General features: G+C 44.0%; 1 protein-coding gene across 2 annotated transcripts in view; it reads right to left on the reverse strand.

Annotated features, from left to right (window-relative positions):
* Window positions 1-19,309, reverse strand: part of shisal1b (shisa like 1b) — a gene marked incomplete at its 3' end in the record, with an annotated part of 54,130 nt that overhangs the window by 16,978 nt on the left and 17,843 nt on the right. For both annotated transcript variants that reach the window (XM_080761504.1, XM_080761503.1), the window contains exons 2-3: window positions 4,681-4,879; window positions 1,983-2,196 (exon numbers count right to left, since the gene is read on the reverse strand). In XM_080761504.1, coding sequence (XP_080617630.1) covers window positions 1,983-2,196; window positions 4,681-4,747 — 281 coding nt within the window. In that variant the 5' untranslated portion in view covers window positions 4,748-4,879. The remainder of the gene's footprint in view (window positions 1-1,982; window positions 2,197-4,680; window positions 4,880-19,309) is intronic.

The raw sequence follows: 19,309 nt of genomic DNA on the forward strand, positions 1-19,309 counted from the left end.
TCATTCAGCTCAGCACTCAATAGTTCGGAGTGAGCGTTATATGTCCATCACTGATATATAGATTGTTATAAATGTGGTGGAACTCCACAATGATGCTCATTGACGTGTGTGTGTGCGTGTGTGTGTGTGTGTGTGTGTGTGTGTGTGCGCGTGCGCGTGCGTGCACATGTCCAGAGCTGGGCCAAACAATATATGCACGTTGCCAGAAGGCCACAGAAGTACATCCACCAATTTCTTTCACACATGTTTTTACTTTTTGAATTACTTTAACTTTCATAATTTTATAATGGAAGTGAAACGGTCTCTGATTGGGATGAAACCTTGTCCAAATTCGGAGCCATATCATAGACGACTGACGTCACTCTGTCCACATGAAGCCTGAGATTCATTTTGGGGCCTGTGTGAATCCTAAAGTCCAAACCACACCAGTTGCAACGTCTTTGCAAAAAAGAAAACGTTTTAAGGTCAACCACACCAATTCAACTCCTTGAGTTGGTGTGGGTGACCTAAAAAGGTTTTGTTGCAAGGAGTTGCAACTGGTGTGGTGTCTGGTGTGGTGTGGGCTTTAGATCCGCATGATTCACACTATTTTTGTTTAGTTAGTAATTGTGTTGTAAAAACAACGTTGAGAGCTAGAGGCCATGTTCTCATTATGTCTTTCTGTTTAATTTACCCCACCTTGTTATGTCAAGATAACAACACAGGTCTTTGTGTAACGCATGCATTTAGTTAGAGAAAGTGGGAATCGAACCTGCAAGCTTCCGATTAACCACTGGTGTATCCTGTGTATATTTCAAGTTACTATGAAGCCCAAACTCGACATGTGCATGTGTCCTTTGAACTGGCATGATGTCAGTTGGCGCACCACAACAAATGCCCTCAGCCTCTGCTCCTCATTGTGGAGTTGTTGAATGGCTCCACTGGTGCAGATCTGTCAGACGACGCCATTACATTTAAGTGTGATATTGTCAGGGGAGCCTGCAGCAGCACACACGCCACGCAGTTGGCAACAACAGGCTCCTTTTCCACGTTGTAGACTAGGGAAATGTCATCTCTGAGTGGGAGAAGAAATTATGTTTCACCTTGCTGCATATGTTAATTTTCTGGCGTGACCGGGACTTTTACAAAAGCGTGTGATTGTTGTTACTCATGAACAGCGGTGAGGTCAGCAGGACAGACTTTCATCTCTCTCTCTCTCTCTCTCTCTCCTTTCATTTTTGTACACTTTTTCCTCCCCGATACATTTCTATTGCTATTTATCAATGTTATTTTCTGTAATTCTGTTTTGTTTTTAATTTGTATTAGGTCTTGCTAAGTGCTGCAGTTACTCAATTATATGTAGTTAAAGTTGTATAATAGAGGACCACAATGGAAATAAGCCTGGGAGTTTTATTGTGTTTTTATCCTCTGTGATATTGTGTGTTTTTGTTGGGAACACAATTGGCCTGCGTCAGGGGAGGGAAGGTGGACAGGGTCATTGCATACTCCTACATGCTGGGGGCTGGGCAGCACCTGTCAGCAGGGAGTGTTGGGTCGGAGGAGTAGGACGAAGGCTCTACTGTATGTCCTTCGGGTGACCGTGAATCAGTAGGATACAACAGCAGTGACAAGTTGACAACACAGAAATGTGTGTTGGGAGGAATTAATTGGCATTAACAGACAGTGGCCTTGTCGTTAGAGTGTCCGCCCTGATACTGGGAGGTCGGGGGTTCGATCCCCGGCCGGGTCACACCAAAGACTGTAAAAATGGGACCCAATGCCTCCCTGCTTGGCACTCGGCATCAAGGGTTGGATTGGGGGGTCAAATCAACTAATCAAATGATTCCCGAGCAGCACGGCTGCAGCTTACAGCTCCAAGAGATGGTCAAATGTGCAGAACAAATTTCACTGCGGTAACGTGTGACAAATCGTATGACTTTGACTTTGATAACGACTAAATTGGGGAGAAAATAAGACATGTGAGTACGTTTTCCACATCTTACTTGTGTCCGTAGCCGTCTGAGGTGGTGGTAAGGTTGATCTGCATGACTGTCTGGAACTCCGTGTCATTGCAGCAGTACTTGAAGGCGGTGTTGTTGTGGTGGCAGCAGAACATGTAGGTCTTGTTGTCCGAGAGGCGCGGGCAGTGGAAGCCGAAGTGGTAGCGCCCCTTGTGGTCGGAGTAAGGTTCACACACTCGGTAATGAGCAGAGAAGGCTGGTGACAGAGGAGAAACGTAGAAAAAACACTGAGAAAACCACAAGAATATATAGCCAGAAAATTGTGATTGCCTTTTTTCCGTTTTCTTACTTCATGTTAGGTAGTTTCCAGTACTTGGAGACAAACTATTCCTTTACACCCATATTTTGGGTGTAAAGGAATTTTCCAAACTTCCCACGTTAGTAGAATAACAATAACCCAATAACAAGGACAATGTCTAATGACATACACAGCAAGCTTTCGTCACATTTAAGTCTGCATCCGAGCTGACTTGAGAGAGCGTCCCTCTGCAAAATTCACCAACAAAAAAGATTACTGATCAGACTACTAACGTGGGAAGTTTGGAAAATTCCTTTACACGCAAAATATGGGTGTAAACCATCATGTAGTGAATCAGGCCATGTTTCGCTTATTTGGGATCATTGGACATTGTCTTTCTAAACCCAGTCATATGCCATCAGAAGAACCATAGCGGTAATGGATAACAAACAGTCTGACAAGGAGACAATTAAATTGGACTGCATTTCACCCTAATATAACAAAACTATGGAAACCACAACACAGGATTGTCATTCTAATTTTAATTTAATTTGAAGCATTACTGTGACTCGAGAGGATAAGTATTGAATCTGGCAACCCAAGATGCTTTTCCCCCTGTAATTGAAATCACGGAAACATCATTTGGCAGCTGTGGCTGCTGCAGATAATCACCAATTACTAATCTGTCGGCGGAACAGACCAGCCATAATGAGTGTCAATTTACAGGGCTGCTGGTGATGGTTAACACACTTGTCACAGTGATCCAAGACTAAAAGCGCTTGTTTGACTGTGTCATAAACACAGTTTCTTCCGTGTGACATCTTTTCACATTCTGTTGCTATCAATCAGGCCTGAAATGAAACTTCCTCTGGAGATAAATTTCACAGGCTCTTGAGCATAGCGGTTATATAAACTATAAGCTCAAAACGTTCAGAACTTAACTTTGGTCGGTTATTTCTCCCCTTTAATAATACCAATTGGTATTTTAGATCATTTTTCTGGTGTGAATGTCACCCTAATGGCATGTGGCACGGTGATTGGTTTAATTATTGTAACGCCCAAACCACACCTATGCATAATATAACAGGTCACTTCAGGTCACTTCACTTAAATGTAAACATGTATACATGATGTACGTACACTTTTAAGTTTGAACTTTTACGCTCGGTGTGAATTTCCTTTTCAAACATGGAATCCATAGCCTAATAGCCTATAAAGTGCATCTTGCACACACAAAGGGCTCCATCTTGCACCACCCTTATCCCTAAACTATTTTTAAAAACATTTTAAAATAGTTAAACTAGCCGATCTGCATCGAGACATTGTGAGCTTGTAGATCGGCTATTTTAACTATTTTAAAAGGTTTTTTTAAATAGTAAAAAATGGCAAATTAATTTAGGGATAAGGGTTAAGGTGTGGCACAAGATATAGCCCAAAATGTCCTGCTGTCATTTGGTGTTATGTCACCCAAAGAGAAAGTGTTGGGAGATTTCCTATAATCTCTGTCAGAGACAGATTGGCTTTTGAATGCAGAGAGCAGCTTCAGGTTATAATGAGCTTTGGCATGGCGACATTCTCAAGGCACTGGCCAGCTTGCCTTTTGTCAACTCTAATTGACAGACTTTCCTTTAAATAGTGAGGTAGACTGAACTAGAGAAAGCAGTACGGTAATGCATATAGGTTCATTTAAAAGTCGAGGAAGAATTTCGTAGTGAGAGGAAAACTCTACTCTATTCCAGTTTTGCATTGTCGAGCTGCAAGGTCATCCAACATAGTGAACATACGACTACGTGTACTGGCTACACTTTTGTTCTTTTCAATTGATACATTACAGCCAATAAAATGGTAAATCAGTTCAGATCATAGACATATTTCATTTTCTCTGCTCAGATTGCCCTGAATCATAAATCTTTGGCGCTCATGAGGAAGGGGTCAGCAGTTATGGCGAGGTGAAATTGGCAATAAGGAAGCAAAGCACTTCAGCATCGGAACTGGACCATAAAGTCCTCTAATGATGCACGACTTAAAGGTTTGCGAGGGGGAGGAGGTGGCGGGGTGAGTCTCGAGCTTTGTTAGATGAGAAACAGCTGCTTTTGGTCGAGGCACCGTTGTAAATTCAGCCCATCTCGTTAATTACATTAACACCTCTCGAATTTTAGGATACAGTAAAAGGTTACATTTACAACCCTAGAGCTGAAAGAATGAAAAGCAAGGGTAGGCATGTTGTTACACTTTACAGTAGGCTGCAGTAAATTGGGACTGGCTGTTCCCTGTATGGCAGAATAGGGAGCGCACGACACTGGCAAGTTTAGAGATTTGCATGAAGACGCCCTCAAAATAGACATTGAATAATACCTCTGTAAATGTCCACATGTTGTACGATGGGAATATGGTTCTCAGAACAGACAAATGAGGGATAAAGAGACACAGTAGCGTACAGACCTGCAGTGGACAGCAGGACGAAGATGACTATCAGGGCGTTGAAGGACTGCCGGTTGGTGACAGTCATCTTCTCGTCCTCCAAGGGAGGGAAGGAGGGAGGGAGGAGGGCAGGCGGGGGAGAGCTTCTCTGCTTTTATCTGGACGAGGACATCCTCTGTCTGCCAGCGGCTCCTCTCACATGGCTGTTGCTTGGTGTCTCCTGACAATAAGGTAACCAGAAACAAAGACAATTTATACATTTGGGATCATCTTGAAAGTGCCCCCACCCTCCCAGCGGTTTGCTGATCACCAGCATGTCATCATGAAACCGTCCCTGGAAGACTGAAAATCAAATGTGCATAAAAGCATGCCTGATGCGGGATTGTGGGGAAAACGTCCTGAGGGGATAAATCACACAGAGACGGCCTGTGCATTTCGAACAGTTGGGGCTGCAAATGAATTTTATAGTAAATGATGCATCGCAGGGGTTCATGGTGGAAATACATCTTCCGCGGTGGCAGTCACTGCAAGGTTACCGCAAGAAATCACAAAGTCTGTCATTGCTGTCTTTGCACAGTTGCTAAATGTGATGAATGGATGCCAAAGGTCATTGCTAGTTTCTGCTCTTTGTCACACGTAGTGCCAAGGGTTGATAGTTGATAGTAAATAATAGGTTTGTCTTCTACCACTATCGGTTATGTGATGTAATGTATATAGATATCTACATTTGTGCAATTCATTTCTTGGGAAGTTGGTGTTGACAGCATTGCTATATGGTTTATGGGAAGGTTTGTAAAAAACAGTTCAAATAAGACATCTCAGATGTTTGGAGATGCAGGCTTGTGACGGGAAAGTATGCCTTCTAGAAATTAAGAAGGCTAGCATCATGGCTAGCTGCCCCAGTGGCCTAGGAGCAACCAGTAGGAAACTGGTTTAAATGGGCACCTCGGCTCCTACTGTACGTAAGTGTAAGTGTGAATGTGAATAGCTTTGGGGGTGGGTGGGTGGGTGCCTGCCTGCCTGCCTGCCTGGCTGTCTGGCTGGGTATGAGCATGAAAACAGCATGGTTGTTTTTCACCACCTGCGTGCAAACAAACACACACGCACATATTAACTGTATATGATGATTTCGGGTATGCCAGTACAGTACAGTGACAGACAATACAGTAGAGCAGGTGTCTGCAACCTTTTTGAAACAAAGTGCCATGTTTTTAGTTTCTAGATAGTCAGTGTGTCACTTTAATGACACCACACCATGCACAATTCCAACATTTTTGTTTTTGATTGTCCACGAATATAACCTTTTACCTTGTTAAATATTCTTTCACATTGTTATAATGATCATTAGACTCAGAGCATAGCCCTTCTATCTCCCTCCCCAGTCAGAGTTCAGAGTTTTAATGAATGTAGAATGATGTGCAGGACGTAATTTACATACAAATATGAGTGAATTCATTTATTAGATTTTTTTAATGCCAGTGTGCCAGTGATCACCGTCCTTTGTGCCAAGGTTGGCACCAGTGCCAAAGGTTGCCTACCCCTGCAGTAGAGGGACCAGCACATATGGTGACTGTCATTTCTCAACCGTTTCGGACGCAGGGCGGCTCACCGGAACCGGGCCAGCATCCTGGGTGCGTTTGTGTGGGTCTGGAACCCCCCCCCCCCCCCCCGGGAACCCCCACACGGAGTTGCACCACTTACTTTACACAGGTGTGATTCTTTTGGTTTTGCACGCTGTGTGTGTGTCCGTTCGTCTATATACAGCAAAATATTCCAGAACGGCCTGCTAGCGTCACCGTGATTTTACTCATAAACATCACACTATTTGTATAGTAGTGAATAGTGATCAATGTAAATCTGTCCAATTTTCCATATTCCATCCTGATTGGAAAAGATTGCCTTCCAAAGTTTGCAGGATTCATCCGTTTTGAACAAAATTCCTCAAATCAATAATACAGCTTGGGATTTCCATGAAATTATGCACGCACATTCCCACTATAGGCCCAGGAAGAAATGCCTCATGGTGGCGCTATAACAGGCCGATTCGTGTTTTTACCTATTACTGCACGATCTGTGTAAAATCCCTAGAGGCCAAGGAAAAGCCTTTGCCCTGCATTTTTCACATCTCCCTTTTATTATTTTTACTAAATATTTTTATCCCACGATTTTGCAACCCATTTTTTCACCCAGTGTCAATTATTGCAAACGCAGTGATTGCGAATGCAGTGAGCACTTACTATGAGACCTAGCAGATCATGTCTGTCTGTGTGTCTGTGTGTCTGTCTGTCTGTCTGTCCCGCTTTTGTGCCCATATATGGAGCTGAGTGATTACGTCACCATGACTCAGCCAACATAACATACTCCATGCAAACTCCACACAGAAAGGCCCTTTCGCCAACCCTGCCTCGGGTATGGACTGATGATGCGGAGGAGAGAGCACGCCCCCAGCGTCCCCAGCGGGAATCGAACCCTGCAGGACCTTCTAGCTGTGAGGTGAGAGCACTACCGACTGTGCCACCCCACATCTACCTTTTATAGCGCCAAACAAGAGGCTGAATTATGTAAAACACGTTATTGGATATTACTCCTTCACTATTTGGGCTAAAAACGGCCATAGCCTGCAGTTGCCCAAATGTGCTAACATCATCACATTTGTGATGACGGCAATGGCCATTTTTAGCCCAATGAGTGTTTTTTTTGTGCAAAACTAATGCTTGGAATGGATTCAGCATCATCAAAACCCCACTAGTTTGACACATCACATGCTACATAAAGCATGGTGATTTTTTAAATATCTTGCCTTCTATAGGTTGTTAATGTTATGGTCACATATTATGCCAATTCTGAAAATTGCTCAACTTATGCAAGTTAGCATCCGGCAGTTTCTACATGCTGGGGACCCATACTCAACATAAAACCTTGGTGTACTCAACATGTCCGGGTTCACAATGGCGCTCTATGGGCTGGCCAGTAGACTACTAGGCTATAAGGAAGAAATGCCACTTGACATTTTTCAAATCAGCCTCATGGTGGCACTATAAGAGGCCCAGTCGCATCTTTAGCTATAACTGCACTGATCTGCATAAAAGTTTGTATGCACACTCCCTAGAGGCCAAGTACAGTATAAATATCTGCACACGTCAAATGACCTGATCCTATTCAGGAAAGCGTTTGCTCAGACCATTACTGTAAGCATGTTTGCTTTAATAGTAAACCTTGATAAGCAAGGCCTCTCCCCCTGCCCCCCCCCCCCTCTCTCTCTCTCTTTCTCTCATTAGCAGGCAACAGTGCAGCACTATCTCTCTCTCTGTTTCTGGCACAACAGCGCCACTTTTGCCCCTACTGCTACTCATAGTCACACACACACACACACACACACACACACACACACACACACACACACACACACATAGGTTAATAGGTTAACAGTTTAACACGGACATTGCTGTTCCTTGGAGTGGTTGCACCACTCAAAAAGTATCTACTATGGAGTGTATGGACAGAATAATGTGGGCCATTATGCATGTAGCTCACCAGCCTGTTTTTTGTTGAGGTCTTTAAAAGCATTTCACATCAGGCGAGCTGTCCCCACTTCAGAAAGCCAAGCAGCTGAGGTCTCCAGAGGCTTGTTAGAGTGGCATTTTATATTTTTCTTCTCCTCTGCTGTTTCTTCTAGTGAAAGCTGTCTCAGACGACATCATGCAGCGCAATGAGGGATTCCCATGCAGCCCCTGAAATTCCCCCTTTCTTTCTCTCCCTCCCCCTTTCCATGCTTAAGGCAAATGTATATTCTGTTGCACGACCATGTCACTCGACTATAAATTATGTGTTTTTCTCTTCGTGTTTCTTTTTTTGTCGACTACTTGCTTGTTTAAATTATATCTCACTTCCGACTTCCCTTCCTCTCGTACTTAACGAGGATCTTTCATAATTTATTCCCTCTGGCATTTTCACATGGAATCCTTTTGCCTGGGCTATATTTTTTGTGCTGCAAAAGATACAGCTCAATTTGTTGTAGAACATTGGCAAAGTACAACTGCTCTCTTAATTTTCAAAGTATTTTTCATCAGGAGTTTTTGTTCCCAACAAAGGTTTAGCCTACAGGGTTGGGCAATTACAAAATATACCCCAAACCATGTCTAGAACAATGTAAGAAATAAAACTAAAGATAGGTATTTTCAAGTGTTATTTTCCGTGTCAATGGAATGCCATGCTACATGTCACTGACTGAGTGTGGGTGGGGAGCCTTCCATTTGAGCAAGACTGTCTGGCATTCCTGGCATGTCTATAGCCAGAAGTGATGCAAAGGCAACCATGCGACGCTCTGCAAATGTCAGATGAGGATCGTCTCCAATCCATCAGTAATGTCAAAATGCTGTCAGGGGGTCCGACCGGGTCGAAATTCTGCCTTATGGATGTTGGATAGGGTATGATTCATATATTCATATATTCATTCATACCCTCATTCATACCGTATTAATGAATAACATATCTTCAGAATGTTTGTTATTCAGGGCAAATCCCGTTCAGGCAGATGAGATAAGGGTACTGTATTATTATTTTTGTCACAAATGTTAATGATATTAGGGTCGATGCTGATGTAGAATGTTGTCGTTATGATGTGATGATGGAATCCCATTGGATGGCATAGGCCTATACTGTATGACCCAACATGTTCCCACACCGATTTATTTTTTGAGAGGCGCTAGCCCCTCCTAAATTCAACTATAGTGTAGACACAAACATTAAATGTCATTGACAATGAATGGAGAATTTACATCATAATTATGTAGACGAGCAAATCATCTATTTTCGTCCTACACAAAATTCCCATTGACAATGAACGGAGAATTTATGTCATGTGTCTGAGCAAATGATGATGTACACATGGGTGTGATTTCTATTTTTGTAAGTGTTTAATCCTGTGTGCATGGGTGCACATGTCAGCATGGACATTGTTTAATTTAGGCTGTGGCTCTGCAGAGGCTAGCCAAGACTGTCGGTCTGTGTGTCTGTTTGTCCAGAGCTAATCACGGCTAATTTATTTTGTGCATTTAGGCCACAGAAGTACCTCCACTTTTCTTTCACATACTGTCCTGTAGGCTATACATACTGCAAACTGTATATTTATCTTTAACTTTAACTTAAATATTATAATGGAAGTCACAGGAGCTCTTGTTGGGTTGAAACGTTGCCCAGAATATGGACTGAAACAAACAAACACAGGGTTAGAATATAACACACTGTGCATTTGAAACAGAGATATCCACTTACTGCATGTCTGAGACCAAATTAAAAATGTACTACAGACCAGTGCCAGCATCGCCATACAATATTTATCTTTGAAATGTAGTTGAGTGAAAGTCACAAGTATCCAAAAATTCAAATACTCAAGTAAAGTAAAGTGCAGTAGTAAATGCACTCAAGCTAAGCTCAAGTAAATGTACTTAATCATTTCTAACTGTAGTAATGGCTTATACTGTGGTAGGAACGTTTGTATGGGTGTGCTTTATTCACCGGGGGACAGTTGAATAAAGCACACGAGACCTTCTGCAACAACGTGTCAGCTCTCCGTCTGTATACGAATGCTTAATATATTGTTTATATATTGAACCACTCGACATGGTGTCAGAAGTGGCCAGTATTTTGTGCCAGTAATAGCAACTACTTGAACCCCGCCGTTTGCTGTTTTTGTTCTGCGAAAAGTAACGCTGTCGTGTAGTATTTTAGCCGGACGGCTAACGTCACAACAGCGCCATGAATCACTTTCAAGTTCCCCCACTGGAGAAGTTCTCGTTCAAGTCTGTTGATGGGACGAAATGGATCAAACGTTTTAAAAGGTTTCGGATTGCGTCAGGATTGGAGACGCAGGCAGACGAGAACCAGGTTAATGCTTTGATCTATACTATGGGAGAAGAAGCAGAGGACATACTTCTTTCACTGCATCTGACAAATGAGGACGCTGCCGACTACACTACAGTGACAGATAAGTTGGATGCCCATTTCGTAACACGCAGAAACGTGATTTTTGAGAGGGCCCAGTTTAATCAGAGGCACCAAGAAGTGGACGAGACTGTGGACTGCTTCATAACAGCATTGCATTGTCTGGCTGAACACTGTGGATAGTGGATACGGAGCCCTGCATGATGAGCTGGTGAGAGACAGACTGGTGGTCAGTTGTAAAGATAAGAAACTGTCTGAAATGTTACAAATGGACCCTAACTTGACATTGGACAAAGCAACAGGAACTGCTAAAATCTAATTTTAAAGGGGACATGATGAACAGCGAGGTGGAGCTAGGTACAAGCAGACCAAGCCACAATTCTCACAGCCTCAGTCATTCAAGAAAAGTGCACAGACGGAGTCCTTCAATAAGAGACAATGTAAATGTGCGGTGACACCATGGGGGTCACAGCCAGCAGCAATGTCCAGCTAGAGAGGCTGTGTGCAACCACTGCAGGGAGTTTGGAACTGGTGTTCTGATGTTCTTGCCCTCCGTCTGACAGAGATCTGCACACGTCACAGGTCTCCGCCTACTGCTGCAGCTGCTTACTGAGGCCTGGCCACCACACAGACTGTCTAGCCCTTTCACTGCATTTTGTGATGCCAAGATGTCCTTCGTGCAGCTTGCTCAATATGTCTGCTCTGAGCATTTTGGGGATCAATCCTCTCCCCCTTTAGCAGCAGACCCTGTTGTATATAGTTAACTCCTGAGAATGGTATAGGAAAGGCTGGAACTCACGGCCAGCCGTCCATGCAGTAGTGTTTCAGCTGGCGGAGTGTGTCATCATTATCCTGGTGGGCCTGTATCTCCCTGAGACTCCGTTCCGTAGCTGGCAGGCTCGCTATGACGGAGTCAGCATAGAGGTTTATGTCAGCCTCCTGCAGCCCCCCTGTCATGCTGCTTACGGGGGCCCTGGACAGCACATCTGCTGTTGCAATGTTCTTCCCTGCCACATGTGATATAGTGTACGAGAATCTCTTCAGACGCATTCTCAGACGCTGTATGCGTGGTGGCAGTTCATCCAAGCTTTTTGAGCCAAGAAGGGGGTCCAAAGGCTTGTGGTCCGTTTCAATGTGAACGTTTTTTTCCAATGAGGAACTCGACAAACCTCTCGCAGGCCCACGTGGAGGCCAGTGCCTCCTTCTCTATCTGTGCGTATACTGTTCAGTACCGCTGAGGGCTCACGAAGCTTACGCCATCGGTCTCCACTCCTGGGCTGCATTCTTTTGGAGGAGGACAGCGCCGAGCCCATATGATGAGGCGTCGGCGGAGACCAAAGTCTCAGCGTTGGCGTCGTACTGTGCTAGGCGGGGGTGTCGTCAGCTCTCTCCTAACTTGTTGTTGGATATTAGGTCTAGAACCCTCGTCTGTGGATGAAGGACTTTCTAACCAACGGATCCCAGCATGTCAGGCAGGGCAATCACTGCACAATGGCTGCACTCCCACCCACAGTTCACCTTAATCAAAATCGCAAATGACACAAAAAAAGCCTAGATGAAATCATCATTGACTGAAAAATAATAATAATAATAAAAAAGACTATTAAAAAAGAATCACACTGGACTGTGTGGGTTTCCATTTTCAAGTTCCTACCTATTTTAGGGCCTGGAGCCTATACACCTCACACTTATTCAAGAAGTCACAACAAGATCCTGAGATGCAACAGACTCCCTCAAAAACTGCTAATGTCTGGCACTGTCGCTGCAGTATTGATCATCCTGACATGAACCGTGGCAGACAGGTGCAGCAGATAGTGGAAAAATGGCTCAGTGGATCAGAGGCTACCCCCCCCCCCCCCCCCTCCCAAATCTGACAGACGGCAATATAATATTAAACTGCTGGTAAAATAATATAGTGCAATAACTTTCAGTTACTGAATGTTACTGTCTACAAAAATGGGAATGCCCATATATGGCTCCAATCAACTTCAAACTCATCATGCGAATGCAGCGCACAATGCAATAGTATAGGGACACAGACAGACACAATGGGTTTGCATAACTAGGTGGGGCATAGAGTCTAGACAATAATAATAATAATAACACCTCAGATTTATATAATGCTATTATATGTACATATAGCTGCTTTCCATGAAAAATAAATAAATAAATAAAATAACTTTATTACTATTAGGCAAAAATAGTGTGGGGGGGGGGGGGGGGGGGGGGAGGTCCCTGCACACTTAAGTTCGGAGTTTTAGCTGCATTTCTCCATCAGTTTTCAGAAAAACACGTCCAGTGTGCAACCACCTTTAAAAGCTATTTTTATTTAGCGAAAGGGCCTTTCTGTGTGGAGTTTGCATGTTCTCCCCGTGTCCCCTAGGGTAAGTACCCTCACAAAAACATGCAGTAATCCTGGTCTCTAAACTGCCTCCCCCTGGCCAGCCGGGGTGCCTGATGGAGGGGAAAGGAACTGGTTGGAATAACGTGTTCCTTCCACGCGCTACGTCCAACCAGGGAAACTCCCCCCTGTCAGGTGTAAAGGAGCAACTTGGACACTCAAGCATGAAGGAAGCATGAGTTAAGTCCGTTGCTCTATATATAAAAAAAAAAAAAAAAGCTATTTTTAAGAGGTGTGTTTTGAGGCTGGTTTTGAAGGAAGGGTGAAGGCTCCTTGATGTGGTTAGGGCGTGCGTTCCTCAGGGAGGGGTCATCAGTGGCACAGGGGTAGAGTGACCGGATAGAAACCGCAACGTTTCCAGTTCAAACCTGGGCTCCCCCAGAGTTAGTGTCGAAGTGTCCTTGAGCATGACTCTGAACCCCTAATTGCTCCTGATATGCAGGTTGGTGCCTTGCATGGTTTCCTCCGGCATTTATTTATTTGACAGGGACAAAGCTTTCACCTCAAAGTAAATAAACTAGAGTTAGCCAAGGCTAAATTTCATCTGTAGTCCCTGAGCAGGCTCTTAAAAAATGAATGGTGTGTGAATGTGAATGGGTGAATGTAATGCACAATCTCTGTAAAGCGCCTTGGATAAAGGCTATATAAATGCACCATTTACCATCAACTGAAAAGGCCCTATCACCCCAGGTTTGGAGGTTGGCATCGCCAGACACCAGGAAATGTGAGTGCACATGATGGTGTAGGAAGTTAGGAGGCATATTAGGTCAGGTTGTTTAAATTTGAAGTCAACTCTTTGTTTGACTGGAAGCCACTGAAGGCCTTGATGGACGTGTTTGATCTGAACGGGTGCTGATGAGCAAGCGAGCAACTTTGAACATATTGTAGTTCATTGGTGACTTTAGAGATGATGCCACGAAGGATGCTATTGCAGTAGTCAGGCTCAGATGAAATGAATGTGCAAAAGAGTGTTTTGGCAGCGGAGAAAGACAGAGAGCCAGGGGCCTTTTTGTATGTGTGCACAAAATCACTATCAATATACAGAGGCAGGATATACTATATCAGTAGCCTATTGCAGCAAAAGAATAAAATACACATTGACAAAATATAGAATGATGGGCCTGCATCAAAATCATTCAGTGCTCCCATCCCATCTGTGGGCCCCAGATTTAGAGCTGTGGTCTAATGGATTCAAAGCAACCAAAGCAACCAAAGGTATGGCTCCCCCATATCTTGCAAGTATGATCGAACCCTACAAACCCTCCCGCTCACTCAGATCAGCCAACGCAGGGAAGCTGGAAGTACCCTCACTAAAAACGCCGGGACAACGCTCCACACGTCCCAAACTCTTCTCCCTTCTGGCTCCAAAACTGTGGAATGCACTTCCCATTGCAGTCAGAACTGCAGCATCACTCCCAATCTTCCGCCGCAGTCTGAAAACCCACCTTTTCAGACTCCATCATGGCCCATAGCACTTACCCCACCCCCTTAGATAGCAATTCTAGTAGTCATAGCACGTCATAGTACGTCATAGTACATATGTGTAGCATAGTAGTATAGATGTATAGCTTATATGTATAGTTTCATTATAGATATTCCACTGTTACTTTCTTAGCTACGCATGTTTCATGATAAATGTCTTTATGTGATGTATTCCCATGCTTTTGTTCTTGCTTAATGTAAGTCGCTCTGGATTAAGAGCGTCTGCTAAATGCCTAAATTGTAAATTGTAAATTGTAATGGTGTTGGAAGGGAGGCCTCATATGCTATGCTATGCATCATAATTGAATAATCTGTCACTCTCTGAAAATAGCAGATGTACAAGCTCTCAACACGTTTCATCAGCGATGCGTTGTGATTGGCTATTTCCGGCACGCTGGCACCGTATGCCAGTCAGGACAAGGTTCATGGATGTGTAGTAAAATTCAGGGCAGATGCTGGAGGATATGACAAAAGCAAGCTGACCTGGGGTTACAGCAGGTGACCTGGGGTTACAGCAGGTGACCTGGGGTTACAGCAGGTGACCTGGGGTTACAGCAGGTGACCTGGGGTTACAGCAGGTGACCTGGGGTTACAGCAGGTGACCTGGGGTTACAGCAGGTGTACAAGGCTGATCTGGGGTTACAGCAGGTGTACAATTCATAGGTCACAAGACACCATTGAGATATGATTTATTCCCTGACTGAACGAGACTGACACTTTCCTCCCGGCTACCCTTCTAACTTTTTTACGAGAGCTATGTTATATTTTGTCACATTGCAAAAATGTTCCTTTACAATGAAAGGTCACCTTGCTTTTATAAGTCCTTTTTATGTATTCATATACAGTATGTATATATAGAGGCTTATCTTTTAAATGCATACTAACATAAATATTTTTATGATGTTCAGTGTTTATTCATATTCTTGAGCACTGCACAATTTAAAAACCTCCGCCATTAATTCTCTTGACACACAAACTTGCCAAATAAAAAAACATTGATTCACATCACTCATAACCTCATTGAAAATTAAAACAAATGTGATAAACAGAGTGTAAAAATGCTTTAGAAATACATACTTATTCATGCAGATTAATTTGTCTGGCTCTGTCTAACCATTAAAGCTAAAAGTGGTTACAGGAAGATGTATTGCAAACAATTTGTCATAGGACATTGAGAATGCATTGTGCACAAGGGGGCACGGTGGCGCAATTGGTAGCACCTCACAACTATAAGGTCCCGGGTTCGATTTGCGCCGGGGACACGGGGGGGCTAGGTGGGGTTGGCGAAAGGGCCCCTCTGTGTGGAGCTTGCACGTTCTCCCTAGGGGACATGCAGTAATCATGCAATAATCTTGCTCTCAATACTGCCTCCACCCCCAGTCAGCCGGGGCACCTGATGGAGGGGAGGAATTGGTTGGAATAAGGTGTTCCTTCCACGTCAGTGACGTTTCCAGGAATTACATTTTGGGCAGGCAAGATCTGTTAATTGTCGTCTCCCCATGCACAATCGGAGCACTAAAGGTTTTCAAAGAGATATACCTGCCAGACGAGTAGGATACAAAGGCTGAAAGGCATGCATTTACATTCCAATGGGTGATTGAGGGTCACGCTCTACCACAACGAACAATCAGCTGTCCACTAATAGTTCTCAGGTCTTGTTTTTGTCCTCTCTTTTGTGTGTGTGTGTGTGTGTGTGTGTGTGTGTGTGAGTTAGGCTGCGCAACAGTGACACACTTGGTGGGGAAAACCAACTATTTACGTATAGCTATTTTCGTGCTCGGACACAGCCAGCCAGCATGCAGGGACCCAGCGACACACATCTAGGAGTGGTTGCACCACTCAAAAATGGGTTACAAGACCGGTTGCACTCTCAACCCTTTTTTGTCTAACTCAGGGGTTCTCAACCTGGGGGTCACGACCCAAGAGGGGGGGGGGGCACCAGGAGGGGGTGGGGCGGAGGTGAGCGGGTGGAGTCGACATATGCTCTTACTGGGCTGCATTCAAGACACTTGTGTCCGACACAGCTTTGATGGATGTGTTCTGCCCCCGCTCCCCCCCATCAAACAAAATGTTTGGTCAAACCATATGGGCTTCCATTAAACACAGACAAGCGCAAGACAGGTGTCTTGAATTTGTGAATGCAGCCGAGTAAGGGCATATGTCGACACCACCCAGGCACCCACTCACGTCCTCCCCTCCTGGTGCTGCGGTCATCTTGGAAACTAAACACAATATAAACAATGGGAGAAGGGTGGGGCAGAGAAAGGCCCTTATTTGGATATTTCCACATCTAGATTCCAATTCCTGTTTTTCTCATATCCTTTTCGGCTGAACACCTGCGGCTCAAGCTTTTGAATCATGAACTGGTGAGACCATCTCAAAATAATAAAGAAGGTATTAGGATTCAATATGTATCACGGCTGCGCAGAGCACATACAGCTCAAGACAAATAATGAGTAATGAACAAAGGTTCTTTCCTATTTCACTTTCATCAATCAAGTGGAATATATTTTCCAGATCAAATACGACAAATAAAGCAGCGGAGCCGCGGCACGCGCTTTGGGCTATATTGGCTTGACGTTGCCTGGGAAACATTTCCGCCACCAAACAAATGAGGTAACAATAGATATTAATTAGCAGCAGTTCTGCTGTGTGTTTGTACAGGAAATAAATGTAGCCGTTCTTTAAAAAAGCGCTTGTGGTGTGGTGATGAGTTTGGCAAATACGGAACTGTATAATGAGCTCAATATGCAAATCAGCAACCTTCCACATCCTTTTATTTAAATCCTTCTGATTTTGTTGAGTTGAATGTCGTGTTGCGTGTTGTTTGTAAAGCGACACAATCAGACCAGCACCAGAAGTGCTGCAATCAAACTCATATCCACCGCAGGCTTGCTGCTCCTAGAATCCCTACATGCTGTCACTCCCCCCCAACCCCCCCCCATCTTTGGCTTTTCATTTCAGGCACATTGGGGGGAAAAGGGAGTTTGTTGTTGCATGGAGATGATCCTCAACAAGTATAATGTGGCAGCGCAGTGTCACATTGCTGATTTATTTTCAATCTCACGAGAGCACTGAGTCGACTCATATCTCATATTAGCCTATATCAGATCTATCTCTGAGGATATTAAGCTCCCCCAGCGCAGCTCATTTCACCTTACTTAACTAACTTTGCCATGCTGCCGGCTTCATTTAAAATGGATTAACTAACAGACCGTTGATAGTTAAACAGCATAGCTTGTATACGCATGGAAATTAAGGACATATATGTTCAAGGCACATTTTTATTGAGCTCTAAACACGTGCTGGAGGCACTGAGGCACTGACACTTTAAAACACGTTGAAGCCTTGTTTATAGGAGGAACCTCTTTCAACGCCAGGGGGCGGAAGGTTGAATTAATGTTTTATTAGGCGCCCATCATGCATATTTCATCTCATTTTGAGCCATAATGTCAATTAAGACGGCGTGCATGCGTGCACGCAGGGATTTTGGCAGTTTTTTTGAGTGGTGCAACCACTCAAAAGAACAGCAATGTCCGTGTCTGCCTAACTATGTGACGTTAACCCATGCACCTATGTGACGTTAATGAGCACCAGTATGACTATTAGTACCAGTAGGGGCGCTGTTTGCCAGAAACAGAGAGAGAGAGAGAGAGTGCTGCAATGTTGCCTGCTAATGCGAGAGAGAGGGGGGGGGGGGAATTGCACCACTCAGTTCACACAGGTGTGATTTTAAACGCTCGATTAACGCCAATTTATCAAATCTCAATATCTCGGGCATGGCTACCTGAACAAAGGTAAATGAATCTTGTTATCTCGGGCATGGTGTTGAAACAGTGAGAATTTAAAATGTTGAGGTAAGGTGGCACAAAGTATGCTACTTGTCCACCACGGCAGAGTCTAGGGGTTCCACTCCATCACCAAGCATGCAGCTTGGCCGAGCATCTATACGAACACATTTGCCAGCGTTTGGGGGAGTTGTTATTTCGCTAGCGGCTCCTACGGGCTGGGGCAGTGTCTGTCAGTGGGTGGTGTACGTTCCTCCAGTGCAGGCTACCAGGCGAGCCAATTAGGAACAATAGCCGTGGCAACACAGAAAGGCGTCAGGAGTGTTAATTGGCATAAAGACTTACATTGGGAAAAAGTAAAACAGAAAAATGTTGTAATTTGTGCCCTGTGTCAACTTGAAATGAAATACAATGGAGCTTTGTCTGGAGCAGAGTTGTCTTATAAGTTGAATAGAGTTCACGTATAGGCTAAAAGTCCTATATTGTGATTACGTGTCAATTTGTAATTGCATTTTTGAGTGCATGCCTTTTGTCTGACGGGGCATAGATCCGTTCCATTGGTCCCATCGACTACCTACCCCAAACCCTCACCCTAACCATAACCGCGAGCACGGGGCAGCACACCTAAACCTAACCCCAAACCCTCACCCTAACCATAACCGTGAGCACGGGGCAGCACACCTAAACCTAACCCCAAACCCTCACCCTAACCATAACCGTGAGCACGGGGCAGCATTTTTAGCTTCAATTCTGTGTACTGTTTTTGCAATGTTTAGCCCATTCACTACTACTGATATGTATCCTTTGTATACGTATTGTATGTCATGATGCATTTCTATTTTACATCAAATGTAAACCAATGACTTCTTGGAAGTTCAGGAGAACAGAACATTGTCAGCACTAATAGTTCACAGAAAATAAGATAAGGCTATGACTTCTGGACAGTGAGATAAGTATGCAAAAAAGGTCCTTTAGTGAGGATGAAATTAATATTATAATTCATCAATTATACTAAATATTACCTAAAATAGAAGTC

This window comes from Protomyctophum bolini, assembly GCF_963924005.1.
Source record: "Protomyctophum bolini genome assembly, chromosome: 4".
Classification (NCBI taxonomy): domain Eukaryota; kingdom Metazoa; phylum Chordata; class Actinopteri; order Myctophiformes; family Myctophidae; genus Protomyctophum; species Protomyctophum bolini.